Here is a 19,899-nt window from a genome sequence, read left to right on the forward strand (position 1 = left end):
TTTTGAAAAAGAAGAATAATGTTGGTGGGCTCACACTTCCTAATTTTTAAAATTAGTGTACAGCTACAGTCACCAGGACTGCGTAATACTGAAGAAGGATAAACACAGATCAACGGAACCGAACAGAGAATCCAAAAACAGACCCATTCAAAACAGCCAATTGATTTTTGTGCAAAGGCAACTCAATGGAAAAAAAGATGATCATTTCACCAAATTGTTGAAACAACTGGACATCTATATGCCAAAAGCCCTGGATGTAAACTTCACACCTTATACGAAAATTATGGTCAAATGGACCATAGATCTAAATGTAAAACTATAGAACTTTAAAAGAGGACATCAAAGAAAAATTTTGCAACCTCATGTTAGGCAGAGTTCTTAGATATCACACCAAAACATGATCCCTAAAAGAAAAATTTGATAAGTGGAATTTCATCAAAATTTAAACGTTTTTCTCTGCAAAAGACACCGTGAAAAGAATGCAAAGATATGCCACGGAATGGAGGAAAATATTTGCAAATTGCATATTCAACATAGGACTTGTGTCCAGAATATATATATAACGCAACTGTAAGAAAACAAACAACCTAATAAAAAAAAATGGGCAAAAGATTTAAACAGACATTTCACCAAAGATGATACACAAATGGCCAATAAGCACATGAAGAGATTTTCAACATCATTAGCCATTAGGGAAATGCAAATCAAAACCATGAGATATCACTACACACCTATCAGAAAGGCAGAAAACAGAAACAAACAAACAAATAATAATACCAAGTGTTGGTGAGGATGTGGAACTCTCATACATTGTTAGTGAGAACACAAAATGGTATTCTAGAAAACAGTTTGACAGTTTCTTTTTCTTTTTTTTTTTTTTGAGGAAGATTGGCCCTGAGCTAACATCTGTGGCCAATCTCCCTCTATTTTATGTGGGATGCTGCCACAGCATGGCTTGACAAGAGGTGCTAGGTCTGTGCCCAGGATCTGAACCTGCAAACCCCAGGCCACTGAAGAGGAGAGCATGAACTTAACCAATACACCACCGGACCAGCCCCTGACAGTTTCTTAAAAGCTAAATATACACTTACCATATGACACAGCAATCCCAACCCCACACCACAGAGAAATGAAAACGTATGTTGACACAAAATTTTGCACAAAAATTTTCATATTACCTCTATTTATCATCACCAAAAACTGGAAACAACTCCAATGTCCTTCAACAGGTAAATGGATAAACAAAACGTGGGACATGCATAGAACAGAATACTACTCAGCAATAAAAAAGAACGAGCTATTGACACACACGACAACTTGGATGAATCTCAAAGGCATTATGTTGATTGAAAGAAGCCAGTCTCAAAAAGTTACATCCTGTCGGATTTCATTTATGTAAATTCTGGAAAAGGCAATAGTATGGCAACAGAAATACAGATGAGTGGCCGTCAGGGATTAGGGTGGAGGGTGTGGCTTCACAAGGGCAGCAGGAGGGAGATTTTAGCATGTCATAGACCCAGTGTATCCTGATTGTGGTTCTATTTACTCAAATCTATCCAGCTTCAAAATTGACAGAGCTTGGGGCAGGCTCCGTGGCCGAGTGGTTAAGTTCGTGCGCTCCGCTGTGGCGGCCCAGGGTTTGGATCCTGGGCACGGACATGGCACCGCTCGTCAGGCCACGTTGAGGCAGCGTTCCACATCCCACAACTAGAAGTACCTGCAACTAAGATATACAACTGTGTACAGGGGGGGTTTGGGGAGATAAAGCAGGAAAAAAAAAAAAAGATTGGCAACAGTTGGTAGCCCAGGTGTCAATCTTTAAAAAAAGAAAAAAAAAGGGAAGATTGGCAACAGTAGTTAGCCCAGATGCCAATCTTTAAAAAAAAAAAATTCACAGAGCTGTGCTCATGCACACACACACTTAATTTTATAGTATGCTTATCTAAAAATAGATTTTTAAAAAGCTATGGGGCTGACCCTGTGTCATAGTAGTTGAGTCCAGCCCACTCTGCTTCAGCGGGTCAGGTTCACGGGTTCAGATCCCAGGCACGGACACACACATCACTCATCAGCCATGCTGTGGCAGCATCCCACATACAAAATAGAGGAAGATTGGCATAGATGTTAGCTCAGGGCCAATCTTCCTCACCAAAAAGAGAGGAGGATTGGCAACAGACGTTAGCCCAGGGCTAACCTTCCTCAGCAAAATAAATTAAATAAATACATAAATAAATAAATAAATAAGCTAACATTTGTGTAAAGAAAGGGAGATACGAACATATATGCTTATACACAAACAGCCCTTCTCTGTCAATACACAGATGAAATGAGTCATAGTGGTGGCCGTGGCAGGGGGAGGAAGCAGGGTAACTGAGGTTCAGGGGTAGAAAGGGCAATGTCTTTACTCCTTTCTGTACTACTTGAATTTTTTTTCCTAAAATGGGATAAATTTCCTATTTAGAAACACTTTTAAAATAAAAAATGAAATATAAAGCATAAGTGCATAAGAGCATAAAGTGTAAAAGTTATAAAAGATATTTTGCTCAGAAGAAGGATATAGAGTTTCCTTTGGGGAAAATGAAAAAGTTCTGGAGATGGATGGTGGTGGTGGTTGAAGTACAGTATGAACATATTCAATGCCACTGAACTGTACACTTAAAAATGGTTAACATGGTTAATTTTATGTTATGCATATTTTACCACAATAAAATACAATCTAATTAGAACATGAGGAAAAGACTTGAACAAATACCTCACCAAAGATGGATGGCACGTAAGCACATGAAAAGATGTTCAATATCCTTAAATGTTAGAGAATGCAAATTAAAGTCATGAGGGATTCCACCCCACATCTATTAGAATGGCTGAAATTGGGCTGGCCCCACGGCCTATTGGTTAATTTCGGCATGCTCTGCTTTGGTGGCCTGGGTTCAGTTCCCAGGCATGGACCTACTCCACTTGTCCAGGGCCATGCTGTGGCAGGGACCCACATACAAAATAGAGGAAGATTGGCACAGATGTTAGCTCAGGGAAAATCTTCCTTAAGCAAAAAGAGGAAGACTGGCAATGGATGTTAGCTCAGGGTGAATCTTCCTCAGCAGGGAAAAAAAAAAAAAAAAGAATGGCTAAAATGAAAACTATTGATACTATCAGATGCTGGCAAGAATCCAGAGCAAGTGGATTTTTCATACATTGGTGGAGGTAACATAAAATGGTATAACCACTTTGGAAATACAGTTTGGCAATCTCTTAAAAGTTAAACATACTCTTAACATCCAATAGTACTGCTGGTTATTTATCTGAAGAAATGAAAATTTATGTTTACACGAAAACCTGAAAACTAATGTTCGTAGAAGCTTTATTGGTAATAGCTTAAAACTAGATACAACCCAAATGTCCTTCAACGGATGAATGGATAAACTGATAGAGCCATACAACTATTCAGCAATAAAAAAGAATGAAATATTGATACATGCAACCACTTGAATGGATCTCATGGGCATTAGGCTGAGTGACAATAGCTAATCTCAAAGAGTTACATATTGTATGATCCCATGTATAAAACATTCTTGAAATAACAAATTATAGTGATTGAGAACAGATCAGTGGTTGCCAGAAGTTAGGCGTGGGGGAGGGTGTGACTATGAGGAAACACGAGGAGTTTCTTTGTGATGATGGAACAATTCTGTCTTCTGGCTGTGGTGGCGGTTACATGAATCTGCACATGTGATAAAATTCTATAGTACTATACACACACACGCACACACAAAAGAATGCATATAAAAACTGGTGAAAGCTGAATAAAGTCTCTACCTAACTTGATAGTATCATACCAGTGTCAATTTCTGGATTTTGACAATGTGTTATGCTTATAAAAGACACTACCATTGGGCAAAGCTGGGTGAAGGGTTCATGGAAACTCTTTGTACTATTTTTGAAACTTCCTGTGCGTCTAAAAGAAAAAATTATAAGAAAAAAAGGAGTAAACTATTGATAACTTAACGACATGGAGGAATCTCAAAAACAGTTTGCTGAGCTAAAGAAGCCAGACACAAAAGAGCGTACATTGTCTAACCCCATTTATTTCAAGTCCTAAAACAGGAAAACCAATATATGATGATGGAATTCAGTCTGTGGTTGCCTGTGGGGTGACATGTGGGGAACGACTGGGAGGAGACATGAGGGAACTTTCTGGGGTGATGGAAATGTACATTTTGCCGTTTAAGTTACAGCAAAGAAAATAAAGGGAGCAAAAAGCCCTCTTCAATAAACCTTGTTTGCAATAACAAAAAAAGTTGGTCATTTCCATAGATATTGAAAACTTTGGATAAAGCACTTTCTGACAACTGATAATCCAAAGTGACTTGAGGACAAATAAATGTTCCTATAACTTTGGAAAGACTTCATCCCAAGAGAGAAGTGGCCTGATTGGCCAATTTCCACTTTCCAATCCCCTTCTGTAAAATCTAGTGAGTATATGAATGCAGACTGGTTTTGAAATGATTATGGATTTAAAATTCAGCACTTTTATCTTTTGTACCTTCTACTCTTGAACAGAAAATTGTGCCTAGCCTTTCCAAACTGGCCATTTATAGAGTTTGAAAGGAAAGCCCATGTACCAATGAATATACCTAATGTGTTTGAAATGTCCACAGTCATTATTTTAAAAGAAAATTTTCAGCTGAGGCCAGCTGAGTCCTGTGGAGCTGCATCCCTTCCTGGCTGAGCTGGCCAGACTAGCTGCACAGACTCGGTGTTCCTGGCTCGTAAGGATCTCTGTGCAAATACGGCCCAAGAAAACTGTCCTTTGTCAAGACCACAGTCCAGATTCTGGCTTCTCTTTGGGTTATTGTTCCTTCACCTGGAGATCTCCTTTTGCTTGGTAATTTTAATCCTGAAATCTTACAGTGCTGGATGATGGGAGAGCTGACTCACATTTTCATTCTAAGCAGGACCCAGTGTCGATGCAAATAATCCATAACCAATCTATAAACCAAAACTTGGGGTGAGTTTATCCTGAGTCAGGTCTGAGGACTATAGCCTGGGGGGCTTCCTTCCCCAAGGAAGGAAGCACACCCAAGAAGTGGAGTATACAGAGTGGTTATGTGCTGTCTTGGAACAAAGAGCATATGCACATATGACAAGAATTCTCTCTTTGACTACTGTCACGAGATGCTTAGCTGGCACAGTAGGTCAGTGGTCAGCAGGTCAATGGTCATGAGGTAAGCACAGCAGGTTGGTAATTAATCCTTAGTTTCTCTTCCTTAAGGAAGAGATGCTTTTCCTTAAGGAAATGCCAATATAGGGGGAAGCTACATCCCAATCTTTACGGACATCATTCTTGTCTTTGGGACATTAAAAATGTTTAAAGCAGACACACAATGCACGTTCAACAGGCCACATCAGGCCCTCTGGAAAAACAAGGTAGGCCGAATTAGTTTTAAATCAAATGGCTTCCTCATATACGCCAATATATCCTATTGCTTTTCATTTATTTATCACCAGGAACCCCTGAGGGCTGACATCTCAAATTCAGGGGTTTCTCAGGGATGCTGCGGCTGTGGGGAAGTGCTGGGGTTTCCTGCCAAGGACTCAAGGGACTAGACGGTGGCACCAGGTGAGGGAGACATGGAAGGTCTTGACTCCATACCTTAGAGACTATCTCTCCATTTCACAGATGATGAAGCAGAGGCCCAGAGATTAAAGGCCATCTCTATGCAGCTGTCCCCAGATTTATATCTCCAGCCCTGTTCGGAATGGACTCTTACCTCCCACCTGCTCCCAGGCTCCACCCCTCCCCCATCCACTCAACAACAAAAAACCCAAAGTCTTCCTCAACCCTTCCCCTTCCCTCACGGCAATCCTGTTGATTCCAGTCCCAACCAGATCTCAACCCTGTCCCCTCCTCTTCACCTGGAAGCTGTCCCGTAGTCCAGCTCTCTCTCTGCCTAAGACTCCCTGGGGTCTCCTTGCTTCTGCCTTCATCCTCCACCTCCCATTCTCACTCAGCGCCCAGATCCTCTGATCTAGTCACGCCCCTGCTGCATCTGGAGCCCTCAGATTAGACCCAGACTCTGAGGTTGCAGACCAGCAGCACGCAGCCCACGGAAGGGTTCCGTTTGGAATGTCGTGGGGACAAGTGGGGACTGAGGGAGTCCCCAGTGGTCCCACCTGACCCCCAAGGGTTGAACTGAGACCAATGAGAGGAAGCTTCCAGAGGCTACCTCTAGTCAAGTGTTTGGCTTCATACCGTCCTCTCTAAAGGCAGTGGTTGTACCCTCCTCCCCCGCGGGACCCCAACTTCTGCTTCAGGAAGCAAGGGGAGAAGTCAGACAGTCCTAAATTAAAATCCCGGCTCATTTAACCAATCTCTGCTTCAGTTTACCCAACTGTGAAATGGAGATATGAGTAACACTAATTACCTGAGACGGTTCCTGGGAGAATTAAATGAGCTATACAGCACTTAACCACAATACCTGGCATGCAGCAGGCGCTTAATGCGCCAGGGAAAGCTCCTGTTCTCATTCTAAGGACCAAAAGACAGCGCTATCCAGAGAAAACTAGGCCCGCTCATAAGATGGAAAGCTCCCCGTCACTACAGTGTGTGTGCAAGCGCTACTTGGTGCCCAAAGGATTTCAGCGCCTGCAGAAGGCTGGCCCTCCAGCGTCGAGTTCTGCTCCTTAGTGTCCGACTTCCGGTCCCCGCGCGTCAAGCAACATCATCCCGGGACGTGTCCCTGGCCTGACTGTCGCTGCCCACTCTCAATAAAGTTGATGGAAGTTGCCGGTGGAAGAGCGGCAGGACCAGCCCACGCGCCACCTCGGCCCCGCCCCTCGGCGGCTCTGGCGGTGCGGGGATGGGCGGGGCACGCAGGCGCCGCGCCCTGCCATTGGCCCGTGCCGGCGGGGAAGGCGGGGGCTGGCCCCGCGGCGCCCTGGCTGTGTTGTCATTCGGCGGCCGCTAGAGGACACGGTCAAGATGGCGGCGGTGTCGGGTCTGGTGCGGAGATCCCTTGAGCAGGTAGGCAGTGGCGCGCGGGCCCCGTGACGCTGCGCGACCCCTCCCCACCCTGCGTCCCCTCTGAGCGTCCTCTCTCTCTCCCCGCCAGGTCTCCGGGCTCCTGAGGAGACGCTTTCACCGGACGGCGCCAGCGGCGCTACAGGTAACTGGCCTGGATGCCGGCCGTGGCGGGGAGGGGCGGAGGCCGGGGTCGCGCCTGCGCCGTGGTGGGTGGGTGCTGAGCGGGGAGGTTGGCCGCGGGCCTTGGGTCTCCCGACTGTCGCATCCCGCGTGGGAGTGGTGCTGCCTCTGTGTTGGCCAGTCGCCAGTCTCAGCTGCATGTCAACCCCGCGAGGCTCATTGGAATCAGATGGGCGATTTGAGGAAACTAGCCTTGACGCTTCTTCCTTCACTCCCCTTTTTATTTTGGTAAAATACACGTAACATAAAACTTACCGTTTTAAAGTGTATATAGAGCGGCGCTAAGTACATTGACCATGTTGGGCAACCATCATCACCATTCGTCTCCAGAACTTTATCGTCATCCCAAACAGAAGCTGCGCCCATTGAACAGTAACTCCCATTCCCCCTTAGCCCCCCGTGACCTCTCTGGTACTTCACGTGTCTACGGGTTTATCTGTTCTAGGTCCCGCCTATAAGTGGAATCGTGCAGTATTTGTCCTTTTATATCTGGCTTATTTCACTTAGCTTAATGTTTTCAAGGTTCACTCATGCTGTAGCATGGGTCAGAATTTCATTCCTTTTTCAGGCTGAGTAATATTCCGTTGTATGCATATATCACATTTTGTTCATCCATCTGTTGTTTCCACCTCTTGGATTTGTGAATAATGCTGCTATGAACGTTGGTGTGCAAGTGTCTGAGTCCCTGCTTTCAGTTCTTTTGGGTATATATCTAGAAGTGGAATTGTTGGGTCACATGGTAATTCTAGATTCAACTTTTTGAGCACTCTCCCCTGTTTTTTTTTTTTTTTTTAACTAGAGAATTCTCCCAACCTGTGTAATAAAGTAACTCATACATCCTGAAGGCAAAGTGTTTGGCACCTAGTGAATGCTCAGTATGTAGCATTATTTAGGCTTCCTTGATAGTTCTCTGCCCCACAGTACTCCAAGTGTGGAAATAAAAGAACGCAGTATACTTTCTACTTAGGAAACTGCCTAGGAGCTGGTCTGGCCAGCAGGCAGGTTTTTTAAGCTTAGGTGCATATCAAGAAAAGTGTTCAGTAAACTTCTCATTAATGCCTCCAGTCAAAGACTGGTTATGTGTGATAGAAATGTTACTGTCAGAATTCTTTGAGCTGTTAAAGAGAAACCTGTCCTAGTGATAGTTTTTATATTGTATGCTGTGGGCAGCCCAGGTAATTATAAAGGGAGAGAATCTCAGTCGTATCCTAAATAATCCTGTGGCTTATTGACTGTTTTCCCATACCTGTGACAGGTGACAGTTCGTGAGGCTATAAATCAAGGTATGGATGAGGAGCTGGAAAGAGATGAGAAAGTATTTCTCCTTGGGGAAGAAGTTGCCCAGTATGATGGGGCATACAAGGTAACCAGGATACGTGAGAGCTGTACAAAATTGAGGTGGCCGTTTGCCTCCAGATACACTTAAAAGTAATGGAGTCACTGCTTAATTGTAGGTTAGCCGAGGCCTGTGGAAAAAATACGGAGATAAGAGGATCATAGACACTCCCATATCTGAGGTAAGCCTGCCATGAGGAAGCCGGCCTTTGAGGGGCATGTCTCTTACGGTGTACCCGGTTACAGTTTGTATGGATTTTCACTTGTTTGTGTTTTACTTTCTAGATGGGCTTTGCTGGAATTGCTGTGGGTGCAGCTATGGTATGTAATCCTCTTTATGAATCTCATCCAAGGGGATTTCTTTTAACGTGACCTTTTAAAAACATTGTTTGAATGTTGGAAAAGTGGAGTGGTTGTTTGCCACTCTTCATTGCTGTTTTTAATATCTGTGTTTTTTATTTGACAGGCTGGGTTGCGGCCCATTTGTGAATTTATGACCTTCAATTTTTCTATGCAAGCCATTGACCAGGTTATAAACTCAGCTGCAAAGACCTACTACATGTCAGGGGGCCTGCAGCCTGTGCCCATAGTCTTCAGGGGGCCCAACGGCGCCTCAGCTGGCGTAGCTGCCCAGCACTCACAGTGCTTTGCTGCCTGGTATGGGCACTGCCCGGGCTTAAAGGTGGTCAGCCCCTGGAATTCAGAGGATGCAAAAGGACTTATTAAATCAGCCATTCGGGATAACAATCCAGGTCAGCAGAGTGACCCTTGGGTCTCTTCTGAACATTAAAGAACTAAAATGAAATTTTTGCATAGAAGAAATCATTAAAGACTTCTAGTTAGGCTTAGATATGTCGTATAATATATTAATGGTTTAGAGATATAGTAAAAATAGTAAAAAATGTTTCTCTTATTTCTGACTATGAGGGCCAATTAGGTATAGGAGACATTTCCTGTATACTTACAACACTGGTTTAACCTCAATAGATAAAATTAGGATTGACCAGACTACAAATATCAGTACATAAATCGTCCTCAAGGCTGCTGGACACAATAGATAGATGTGAGGCTTCCTAATCAGCACAGTGAAACTTTTCACAAAATGAATGATAACGTCTTAGATACACTTTTAGTCATGTAGTTACTTTTGTTTAAATATTTATATTTTGCAGTGGTGGTGCTAGAGAATGAATTGATGTATGGAGTTCCTTTTGAACTTTCCTCAGAAGCTCAGTCAAAAGATTTTCTGGTTCCTATTGGAAAAGCCAAAATAGAAAGGCAAGGTAAGAGAATTTAGTATACATTTAAACGTTATTTGTAATCCAGCCCCTCTGTTTATGTTGGTCAGATTCACTCTAGAGGTTATTGCCCTTTACTTTGACTAGGAAATTATAGTAAGAGTTCAAGTTAAGAGTGGGTCATACCTGATTGCTCGTACACTTGTGCTTTTCTAAATCTCAGTTTGGTAGATTTGTATTTCATTTCTAGGAAGGCTGCCACACTCCTCATCTCACTGGAATGAAGCTGAGTTGAAGATTTTACAAGTGAACGAGAGCCATAGCTGGCTGCAGAGCGGTACAGTCTTTAGTTTCAACCTGACCTCTGATCTGTGACTACTTTGTTTCAGGGACACATATAACTGTAGTTTCCCATTCAAGACCTGTGGGCCACTGCTTAGAAGCTGCGACAGTGCTGTCTAAAGAGGGAATTGAATGTGAGGTGAGAGGACATTCACTTGTTCTTAAAGAATCAGAAAGGTTCATAAGACCTAGAAATAGGAGTTGGAGTTCTGTAACAGGTTAACTAGCTGTAAAATCTTGCTTTGTCACTCAGTTCTGCCTCTGCTTGAAGCTGGGGACCAACCTGCTTTTCAGACACCTAGCTTTTTACCACCTGGTTCTGGATGTTTTAGAATAGTACCTGCTTTTGCAAGTTTAGATACAACTTGGGAGCCGGAGGTTGGGAGAAGGGGAAGCTTAGAAGTCAGTGAGTCTAACCCTTTCATATCCAGGACCTACCACTTGCCAGTTACACTTGGGCAAGTTATGTACTCTAATAAATCTCAGTTTCATCAGCTATAAAATGGGAATAATACATTTTCTGTCCCATCAGGGTGGTTGTGAGAATTATACTTAGTGTGGTGTCTGGCACACAGGAAGCAGGCAAATGTTAGTTATTAATTATTTTGATGAGAAGGAAGTTAAAGCCAAGGGAGGATAAGTGAATTCTGTAAGTTAACAGAGCTACTTGTAGTAGAAATCAAGATTTTTGTTTTAATTACAATTTCTTCTTTCACATTTTGTTCATGAATAGGCAGATTAGATTTTCCTAGACCCCAAGATTACTAGGAAACAAAAAAGGAAGTGGTATTATGGAGATAAGACTCTGTTTGTGATGCAGTGGCTCTGTAGAACTTACTGTATTATCTGTTTAGGTCATAAACATGCGAACCATCAGACCAATGGACATTGAAACAATAGAAGCCAGTGTCATGAAGACCAATCACCTCGTAACTGTGGAGGGAGGCTGGCCGCAGTTTGGAGTGGGAGCTGAGATTTGTGCCAGGATCATGGAAGGTATTTCAGAGAAACTGGCTGTAGAATAGTCAAACTGTAACAGACTTTGTGTACCTGGATACTGGGCAACGAGATCAAAAGCTAGGAGTGGCCAAATGACTTGAACTTTCACCTTGTAACCTTGGCGTTTTTCCTTTGGGTAGATGTGTGAAAAAGCAAAATCAGAAACAGTTCCCCGTAATTAGCATTCCTTTAGATTTTTCCCTGGTCCTCAGGCAGCCGGTTTTTGTGACAAGGGGGTAGCGCTCCGCTGGCTTTTCTTGCCTCTCTCTCAGTTGTCTCCTTCTCTTCTAGGCCCTGCATTCAATTTTCTGGATGCGCCTGCAGTTCGTGTCACCGGTGCTGACGTCCCTATGCCTTATGCAAAGATTCTAGAAGACAACTCTGTACCTCAGGTTAAAGACATCATATTTGCAATAAAGAAGACATTAAATATCTAGTTTGGACTTGAATGTCAAGTCATTGAGATTTAAAATATTTGCTGACACTTCACCTGGATTGTACTGTAAGACCTTATGATTCATAAAGTTATCTCTAAAGCAACAACACATGTTTTTGTATTGGGAAGAAGTTTAAATGTGCTTGTATGTGGAAAAACTCTCCCCTCTCCTGCCCTTGACTCCAGGCTTTTTTTTGTCTGTTACAATTGCCATATTCTTTAAATAAGATTATTGTAAAATTTTACCCTCACTAGAAGGACAAGGTATGAATGTGGCAGAGTCCCAATGAAAGATATATCCAAAAAAGACAACTTATCTGTAAAAATAAAAGCATATAATCTACATTTACTCTTAGATTGTTTTGATAAGGAATAAAAGAATTCCTAACTATGACTAATTGTATTTTTATGTTCTTGAAATGAAATAATAAATGTGGGGTGGATGTCTTAAAATTCTATTAAGAAATGAGTGCCATCAGGAACTAATCACTAATCATTAATCACCTCAGTCGCATCACACAGCAGGAACTTGTCCAGGCTCCTCAAATGCCCAATTCTAGCAGGGTGCCCTTTAAAATTAAAGCAAAATTCATGTCTGGTATTTTTCCCATTGCCAAAAAAACAGACATTCTGTCACACTGCCCTCTTCAGAAGTGGAGATGGAAAAGGCAGGTTTAAATTAGTCATAGAAGTGTACAACTGGTACCAACTTAAAGACCAAGACAGGATTGTTAGCTGTCATTAATTAAGAGGGAAAATACGACACAAAAGAAATAAAGGATAGGTGAGAAGCAAACTTTAGAAATACTGTATGGATCTATTCTTTATGTTTACAAAGGGTACTACAAAAAGTTCTCATTTAAAATATCCAGCCAAGCTACAGGCAACACATTTTCTTGACATGGTTTATTTTAATAAAAAATACAGCTGAACATTTATCACAGATTATGTGAACTATACACAATGACATTCTCTCTGCATAGTAACCAACACTGATGTGTATACTTGACTTTTTAAATGGATTATTTATAATCCTTTAAAGTGCAGTTTATTTAAGGTTTTAAGCAAATCATAGGATAAAGGATCTTTCTAATAAATGAGTAACATTAAAAAGGTGATGTATCTGGATAAATCTTTCAGAATTCTGAACTGATTTCTGTAGATGCCAAATTTACTTGTGTTGTAATAATAACCCCTTACAAACCACAAACTTGACTTAATTGCTGAAGATTAAGAAGATCCCCTAATTGGCAAGAGCTTTTTCTGATGTTAACATTTTTTGTTCAATACATTCTAACGAAAAGGGCTGAGTCTGGAGTAGTTGCTTTAGCACCCCTGAGCTCTGCAACCACGGTATTCCTGTTAGAGAATGTTACCAACTTGCCCCATTCTGTTTGAGGAGGAAACGAACTCAGGTGCTTCTCTGACTCAGTGACATAACTATGCTTTGGGCTACAGTGTTAATGTCTAAGATGAAATTAAGGGGGCAGAAATGGGAGCTTATCTAAGAAATAACCAGAAAATGCTTTAGAATAGAGAAATGAACTATAAGGAGCAATTCTAGGAGCCGTCTGATGGGATGGGAGGGGTTGCAACACAAAGGCCATTAGCTGCTATGACTGAACATTGTCATTGTTTTTGTTTTTTTGTCCATTTCCTTCAGTTGGTGGAAATATTGATTCCAATATGCTGCTGCCCCAAAAAGATGCCCATAGGAGGATGAACAAGACTCCTTTAAAGTGGTAATAAAGGAGCAAAATATTTCTTAAGGCAGCAGTGCCAGCCTGACTTTATTCTACTTGAAGAATATTTCCCTCATGAAAAGCCCCTTAGATGAGCATCTGCAAAATAGTATGCGGCTGCACTGGCTCAGCAATTATTCATCCAGAACAGGGTACGTTAGGGGTTAAGGTGGGAGGAAAAAAAAAAACTTTTTCCTCCCAGTGTAAACACGACGCTTTAGCCAATCTTAGGAGCACTGTGATCACAGGTTTCGGCTTTCCTCAAAGTTCCTTTTTGGAAATTCTGGATGGAGCTGAGTAAAGCCCCTCGGCTCACGCCATTCACAGCCTGGGGCGGGAGCTGTGTGGGCACCTCTGTGCTGGCAGGAGGCAAGGGAGCTGCTGGTGGTGGAGGCGGAGGTGGAGGAGGTGGAGGTAATGCGGATGTCCCTGCAGGAGAGAAAGGGACAGTCAGTGTCATCTCTCCAGATATCCTGTGCACATGCTACTACGCAGTCCTGGGCAGGAGGGACTATGGTGAGACTGCAAAAGGTTTCCCTCAGAGGGACCAAGATACCCAATACTGTATTCTTTAAATAACATACTGAACAAAGAAAGCTAGAAGCATCAAAGGTGAGTTAAAGGTTGCTGTTTCTCCCAAATAATAGTCACATGTGTAAAGACTAAACAAATATCACGAATTACGTGAAACTACATAGTGACATTCTCTGCATAGATGAGGCTCTAAATCCATTTCCAAATTTAAGTAATGGTCCCCAAAGTTCCGCCAGCTATTTAGCCAGGTCCTGGGCAGCTCCACCTACTCCTGAGCTAGCAATTAAAGACAGATATCTGTATGCACACCTGGGCTACCTGAATATCAATTACTAATAAGGGACCAACAGTTCTCTAGCTGCTCCAAGACACACAATACTTGAAGGATGTGATTTAATATAAAATGACAAACCACTCAGGATTCTCAGCAAGGAACCAGCACTTGCTGGGTTATGGGTTCCTCAGGGGCATCCGTCTTGAATAATCATTTCCTATTAGGTTGCATTAAAGAAATGTAAAATGCTAATAATTGTTAGCAATGCCAAGCAGGCAGTAGAGGGCTTTCTCTTGCTGGCAATGGTATCCTCAGCGAGGAGTCTTCCTCGAGCACCCTTCTTTCCGCTGTGGCCCAACCCAGGAGCAGAACAGAACTGCACTAACCCTACATCTTTCTGAAGCATCAGGAGAGACTGAATGTCAAGGTCTACCCTAGTGAGCAAGAACACCACACAGGTATCTAAAACTTCCCTTCACTTACAGGCACACAAACATTTTATAGTTTTGACTCAATGAATGAGTTAGAACAATTCAAAATAAACACTGAGTACAGAAAAAGCCCTGCCTGTGCCACGGAGTTAGCTGCCCCATTTCCTGTGAACCTTGCAGCTCTCAGTGACTCCACCTGTTTCTAGCCTTGCCCTCTACCCTCTCCTAGGGCTACACCTGGAGGACATTCTGCTGGGTGGTTTCCCCCCTAAACTGCTACCGAGCTGTGGTGCTAACAGGTAAATGTACCAGTCACCACTAGAGCTTATATGGATGAGTGGTTCAGGATCACCAATAAAATACTCAGGTAAGTGCATCCTTTTCACCAAGTGTGACAGGCAACAGTTGAAGTCTTATATTTCACGAAAATCACTTACCTTCCTTTACATCTTTACCCAAACCTAAGGCAGCTGAAATTAAAGAATCACACAGATGCACACACTCATGCTCTGCAATCTTGCAATTCTCGAATAATGATAATATAGCAATACAAATAAACATTAAATACAGACAAATGAACAAAATGTAATTTTCACTGGTTCTGTACAATAAAAAATAGCTAATGAATGAAGTTATATTATGTTCTATGCCAGGGTGAATTGTGGAAAAATATTCCTGGCTTTATGGTACAGGGTGACAAAGATAAAAAGGACTGTAAACCTGAAATGACTGCAGGGGTGAGAAGAGCAGGGAGAATAAGCGTGTGATACAAGCATTCCTCTGAAGGGGTGTTTGGATAGAGACCAGTGAAATACCAGGAGGAGGAAGACTGCCTCTGAAGGCTCCTGGAACTCAACTGCAGCACCAAGAGAGCCTGGAGGAGCAAGCGGGTACCAATGCTCCCTGCCCCGCCCTCCCCAGCACTCCCACCCAAGGGCCAGAAAAGGGCTGCAGGATCTGGACTTGACATCCAGGGCCCAACGTGTACCAGAATGAGCTCCAGTGTTTCTGCCTTCCAGCTTCGTGCTTTGACCCTGGCAGAAGAGTTACTGCGGGTTACAATGAGAAGACAGGCTCTGGGCTGCAAGAGCACTTGTGTTCTACTAAAGGGATGGAACTGACCATCCTAGACAAGACACCCCTCCAGACCAGGACTCTGAGAAGCTAGAGATGGGCCTCGAGGGCTGGACTTGGGTATGGTCTGCAGTCTTGGCACAGAACAAAACTGCTTGGCCCTCATGAGGAACCAACCCTTGACTTTGACCTCATTACCAGGCACTCAAAATTAAAAGTGCAAATTTACTATCGCAGTTTGGGAGTTGGAGGTAGTGTTTGGCAAATGGATCTTCATTTTCCAAGTAAAGGCGGAAATTGTTACCACTTTAAATGAATCTCTTTGAATATGTAAGTAGCGTAAATAAATACACTGTCCAAGTGCCACAGGGTAATCTGTGCCTGTAAAGTGAATGGGATGCTGAGGGCTGCGGGAAAGGAGAGACTGCTCATCCAAGGAGCAAAGAGCAAGGTCATCCTGATGTCCGCTCAAAGATGGCTGGCCCAATCCCAAAGGGCCTGTTGTCCCATGAGGTCCACTTTTCCTCACTGGGCCCGTAAACTAGGGATGTCTTGATGTGTACGATTAGGGCAAGAAAGGTCAGAACTCAACTCACCAGCTCAGAACACACTGGAAAGGGAGAGGAGGTCCAGGAGTCAGAAGGGGACACAGGAGGGGTCAGGAACACAGACCCAGGGACTCAGTCTCTGACATAGGCCCCATCGATTTTTTTTTTTTGGCTTTGTCTTTTTGCCTTTTCTGTGGTCCACAAACTTTCTTTAAAGGTTCATTGAGGCTTAAGTTACAACACATTAGTTACAACACAGCGAGGGGGTAGCATGCTAATAAAGGCTAAAGTCAGAGTTGGCTATTTGGCCTGTGACCAATCTGGGAAGAACTGCCTAATGCCTGAGCTCCCTCACTCTTCAAATGTGAACGAACTCCTCTCCCGCAAGAGGCCTCCAATAGCCCTTATTCCCAGGCCACAGACAAGACCGGACAGAGTCCACACTAGGTTGATTGCTAACTGAATTCACCCAGCTTTGAAAACTATGGGCCTGCAACAACCCAGGACGAGAGATGCTCCAAAACAACCAATCTACAATTATAACCAGGTCAGTCTGGAGCTCTCCAACCTCAGTTTCTCTCAGATGAAACCCCTGAGAGCCAACTATCCCACCCTCCCCAGAATCCCATCCACCAAACCAAACGGGAAGCTGCAATCCAGTGGTGGCCCTGGAACAGGCCGGACTGTTGCAGCAAGAGCTTGGGTTAGATCTAAGGAGGAATGCCTTGCCAGAAACATCCTTGCCGGCCTCAAGGAAAGGACATCTGAGGGTCCCCTCACCTTGGGGCCAACTTTAACAACGGGCAATCTACAGGAGTCTGTAGGTCTGAGTTGCTCTGTGGTCCACACACAGAGATGGGGAGGCCACGTGACCACCAGACCAACACTAGCCCTACCAGCTACCCTCGAGAGGGAATGGAGAGCCATGACCCCTGGAAGCTGGCAGCCCAGCTCTTGGGAACTGCCTTTGCCTTTCGCCTCAGACAGATGAGGACACTGCACTCGTGTCCCAACTCAAGAACTATTAAGGATGCTTAAAAAAAGACCTGTTCTTCCCTATTGTCCGTTATAAAAGCCGGTAAGTTGTCCCCCTCTAACCAAGAACTCAACTGCCTAACACCTTTTCTCCGTCATCAAAGTAACAAGGAACCAACATTTTTGCAGCAACAGAACTTTGAGATCCTGGTTTCCAAAATTAAAATATACCAAAATGCCATGCAGTTGATTTGCAGGATTTTAGAGCTGTATTTTAAAACTAAAATCAGAGTGAAAATGAAGATTTTGAAGGTCATGATGAAAATGAGATGAATGTAAATGAAGTCACTTGGTGCTTTTTAAAGATGCTGTATTTCATTTAAATGTTCAGATAAGGAAATTGTCTCAAATCTGCTTTCCCATTTGTTCACCACTTCAGTGATCTAGACACACTGGTCCTATTTCACATACAGAAACAGAGCATCTTTAAAGGTAGAGAAATCAGTATAGCTTACTTTACCGAAAATTCACGTTCAAAATGGTGCATGCTCTACTGAAAACAGCAAAGAGAGAGAGAGAGAGAGAGAGAGAGAGAGAGAGAGAGAGAGAGAGAAGGGACACACGTCATTATTCAGATTTTAGTGTCATTTAACCAAATACTAAGAGACAGTAAAATATTAGTCTGAATCACGTATTGATTATTCTCCCTGCCAAACTAGGACACACTTAACCACAAATGTACTGGTCTGTAAACACGATTGTGACCCTTTTGAACATGGCAAGCATACTAATACAGCAACCAGTCGCTTTCCTCTGCACATTCCTTTTTTTTCTTTTTTCTGAGGCAGTTAGGTGCTATTTTTATTTATTTACCAGCACAAGACTCCTGTCAGAAGACCTGTGAAGGTTTTACCTCTCTGGAAAAGTGGAATGGGTCCCGGGAGCGTACTCAGCCCTATTAGTGAATAAGGACAGTTTATCAAGAGGGGAGAAAAAGGAGAACTCACTATTTTTTTCCAAGCAAGTCTCTATAGTCTAAGGTGGAGACTTTTCTTTGTAAAGTTGAGAGGAACAAGGGCACAGGGCAGGTCTAAGGTGGGGCATGTGGCCCCTCCCCTGAAGGCTGCTGGGCTCTAGACGCTGAAGTGGGCAGTGAGTGGCATTAGTCTACTTAAGGCTCTAAAACCATTAAAAAAAGAAAAAAGCAGGGCAAATGTTTTTCCTATCTTCTTTTTAACTGACTAGATTTCAGGTTACACATGAAGCATGATGCTTTCCCCGTCAGTGAATCCCAGAGTTCCCAACAGACCGATCTGCCCCAGAGCCCAACGGAAAATCTCTTCCTCTGGGGAGAGGCCAGGAACTGAGGCCCCGTGGGGCAGCACGCAGGCCAACTACTTGCATGTAATGGCTCTGGGAGGATGCTGGGGACACTGCCCTGCCCCACCCCCATCCGCAGCAGTGACGGCTCCAGGAAAAGGCTCACACACTTGGGCTTGGAAGCGGGGGGAAGAGGGATGTGAGTGGGCAAGAGAGAAGAGAGCCAACACACTCTTCAGAGAAGCACTGCAGGGCAGACCTGTTCCTCCCAAAGATGGTGACTGACTTGTGCATGAGTGGGTTTTGAGAAAAAGAGGCAATTCTTATGGCAAGAGATATGGATTTTGAACCTAGAATAGCTTTCAGACTTTGAGTTGGCTACACAAATTCTGGAAACTCCAACATTCTAAATAAATTCATCTCTTTTGGTGCCTTACTTATTCTGAACCTTCTGTCCTGTTGCTCAAGCTCTCGGGCACTCTGTGCACGTAAGGCCATTTGCCCACCTCCAGCTCTCCAGACAGGACCTTCCCTCCCTCTCCAGTCATATGTACAGACTGGGTTTTCTAAAAACTGCCAGCTCTCTCTCTTCAAAATTATTGCTTAAAATATACACTGCAAGCAAGACGGGCTAGAATTCTCTTCCAGGGCATTCGTAACTTATCCCTGATAGTACTTTCTGGCTTATCAAGCCTTGTCGTGTACATTACCAACCTAATAAAAACCAGGAATTCTTTTAAAAGACAGCTTCAAAGAATGGAAATTACTTTTCCAAGGTCACAGCAGACAGCGTCAGAGCTGTGACCCAAGCTCAGGGTTTCTGACCCTACTTTCAGGGTTCTTTTCATGCCAGCTAAGTGCAGTATTTCACAGCACAGCCCTGCAGTGCACTGGAGAGCAGGCACTCAAGCAAAATCAGTGGGCTGGCTGAGCAAAGACAGAACCGGGTTTGAATCCTGGCTCTGGCATCCCCTACTTGTGTGACCTTGGTCAGAGTCCTTTACCCCACCAGAGCCTCAGTTTCTTTGTCAAATGGAGCTATAATAGAATCCATTATCATTGGATAGGAAGGTATCCATGAGGATTAAACGAAACAATGAGTATAAATCACGTAGAGCGGTGCCTAGCACCAAATAAGTGCTCAAAATATGTTAAATATGATTATTAAAAACAGTAACAAGAAGAATTTAGGGTCTCCTGCTTTCTTAGCTTTCCCAAAATACTCTTTTGCAAACCTGTTTGAAAAACACACACATACACATATACACATACAATAGCAAGGCAACAAACTTGTCTGCTCCCAAAGGGAAGGTGGGAGGGGTGTCTGCGTGTAGCGGACTGGGACCTTCTAAACCACTCAGCTCTATAAATACAGAGTGTAAACACTAGTTGGTGACATTTACCGTGAAATAAGTCAGGATAAAGAATTTTAAAGTTCTTGAAAGAGTGA

The 19,899-nt window shown here is 43.4% G+C and overlaps 2 protein-coding genes across 16 annotated transcripts in view; one reads left to right on the forward strand and one right to left on the reverse strand.

The window, feature by feature from the left end:
- The first annotated feature begins 6,853 nt into the window (after window positions 1-6,853).
- PDHB (pyruvate dehydrogenase E1 subunit beta) lies at window positions 6,854-11,945 on the forward strand. Its single transcript, XM_001489051.6, has 10 exons — window positions 6,854-7,021; window positions 7,110-7,163; window positions 8,457-8,564; window positions 8,656-8,718; window positions 8,822-8,857; window positions 9,003-9,288; window positions 9,709-9,819; window positions 10,164-10,255; window positions 10,971-11,112; window positions 11,407-11,945. The coding sequence occupies exons 1-10, from the start codon at window positions 6,980-6,982 to the stop codon at window positions 11,550-11,552; spliced, it is 1,080 nt and encodes a 359-aa protein (XP_001489101.1). The 5' UTR covers window positions 6,854-6,979; the 3' UTR covers window positions 11,553-11,945.
- A 497-nt stretch (window positions 11,946-12,442) lies between these two features.
- Window positions 12,443-19,899, reverse strand: part of PXK (PX domain containing serine/threonine kinase like) — a 68,423-nt gene continuing 60,966 nt past the window's right edge. For 2 of the 15 annotated variants that reach the window (XM_023620184.2, XM_023620189.2), the window contains exons 18-19: window positions 17,645-17,682; window positions 12,443-13,722 (exon numbers count right to left, since the gene is read on the reverse strand). In XM_023620184.2, the coding sequence (XP_023475952.1) occupies window positions 17,663-17,682 (20 nt within the window). In that variant the 3' untranslated portion in view covers window positions 12,443-13,722; window positions 17,645-17,662. Of the gene's footprint in view, window positions 13,723-14,965; window positions 15,003-17,644; window positions 17,683-19,899 lie in introns of those variants that run through there. The other 13 variants (XM_023620192.2, XM_023620187.2, XM_023620191.2 and 10 more) reach the window with 7 other exon arrangements.

Source organism: Equus caballus, chromosome 16 (genome assembly GCF_041296265.1).
Source record: "Equus caballus isolate H_3958 breed thoroughbred chromosome 16, TB-T2T, whole genome shotgun sequence".
Classification (NCBI taxonomy): Eukaryota; Metazoa; Chordata; class Mammalia; order Perissodactyla; family Equidae; genus Equus; species Equus caballus.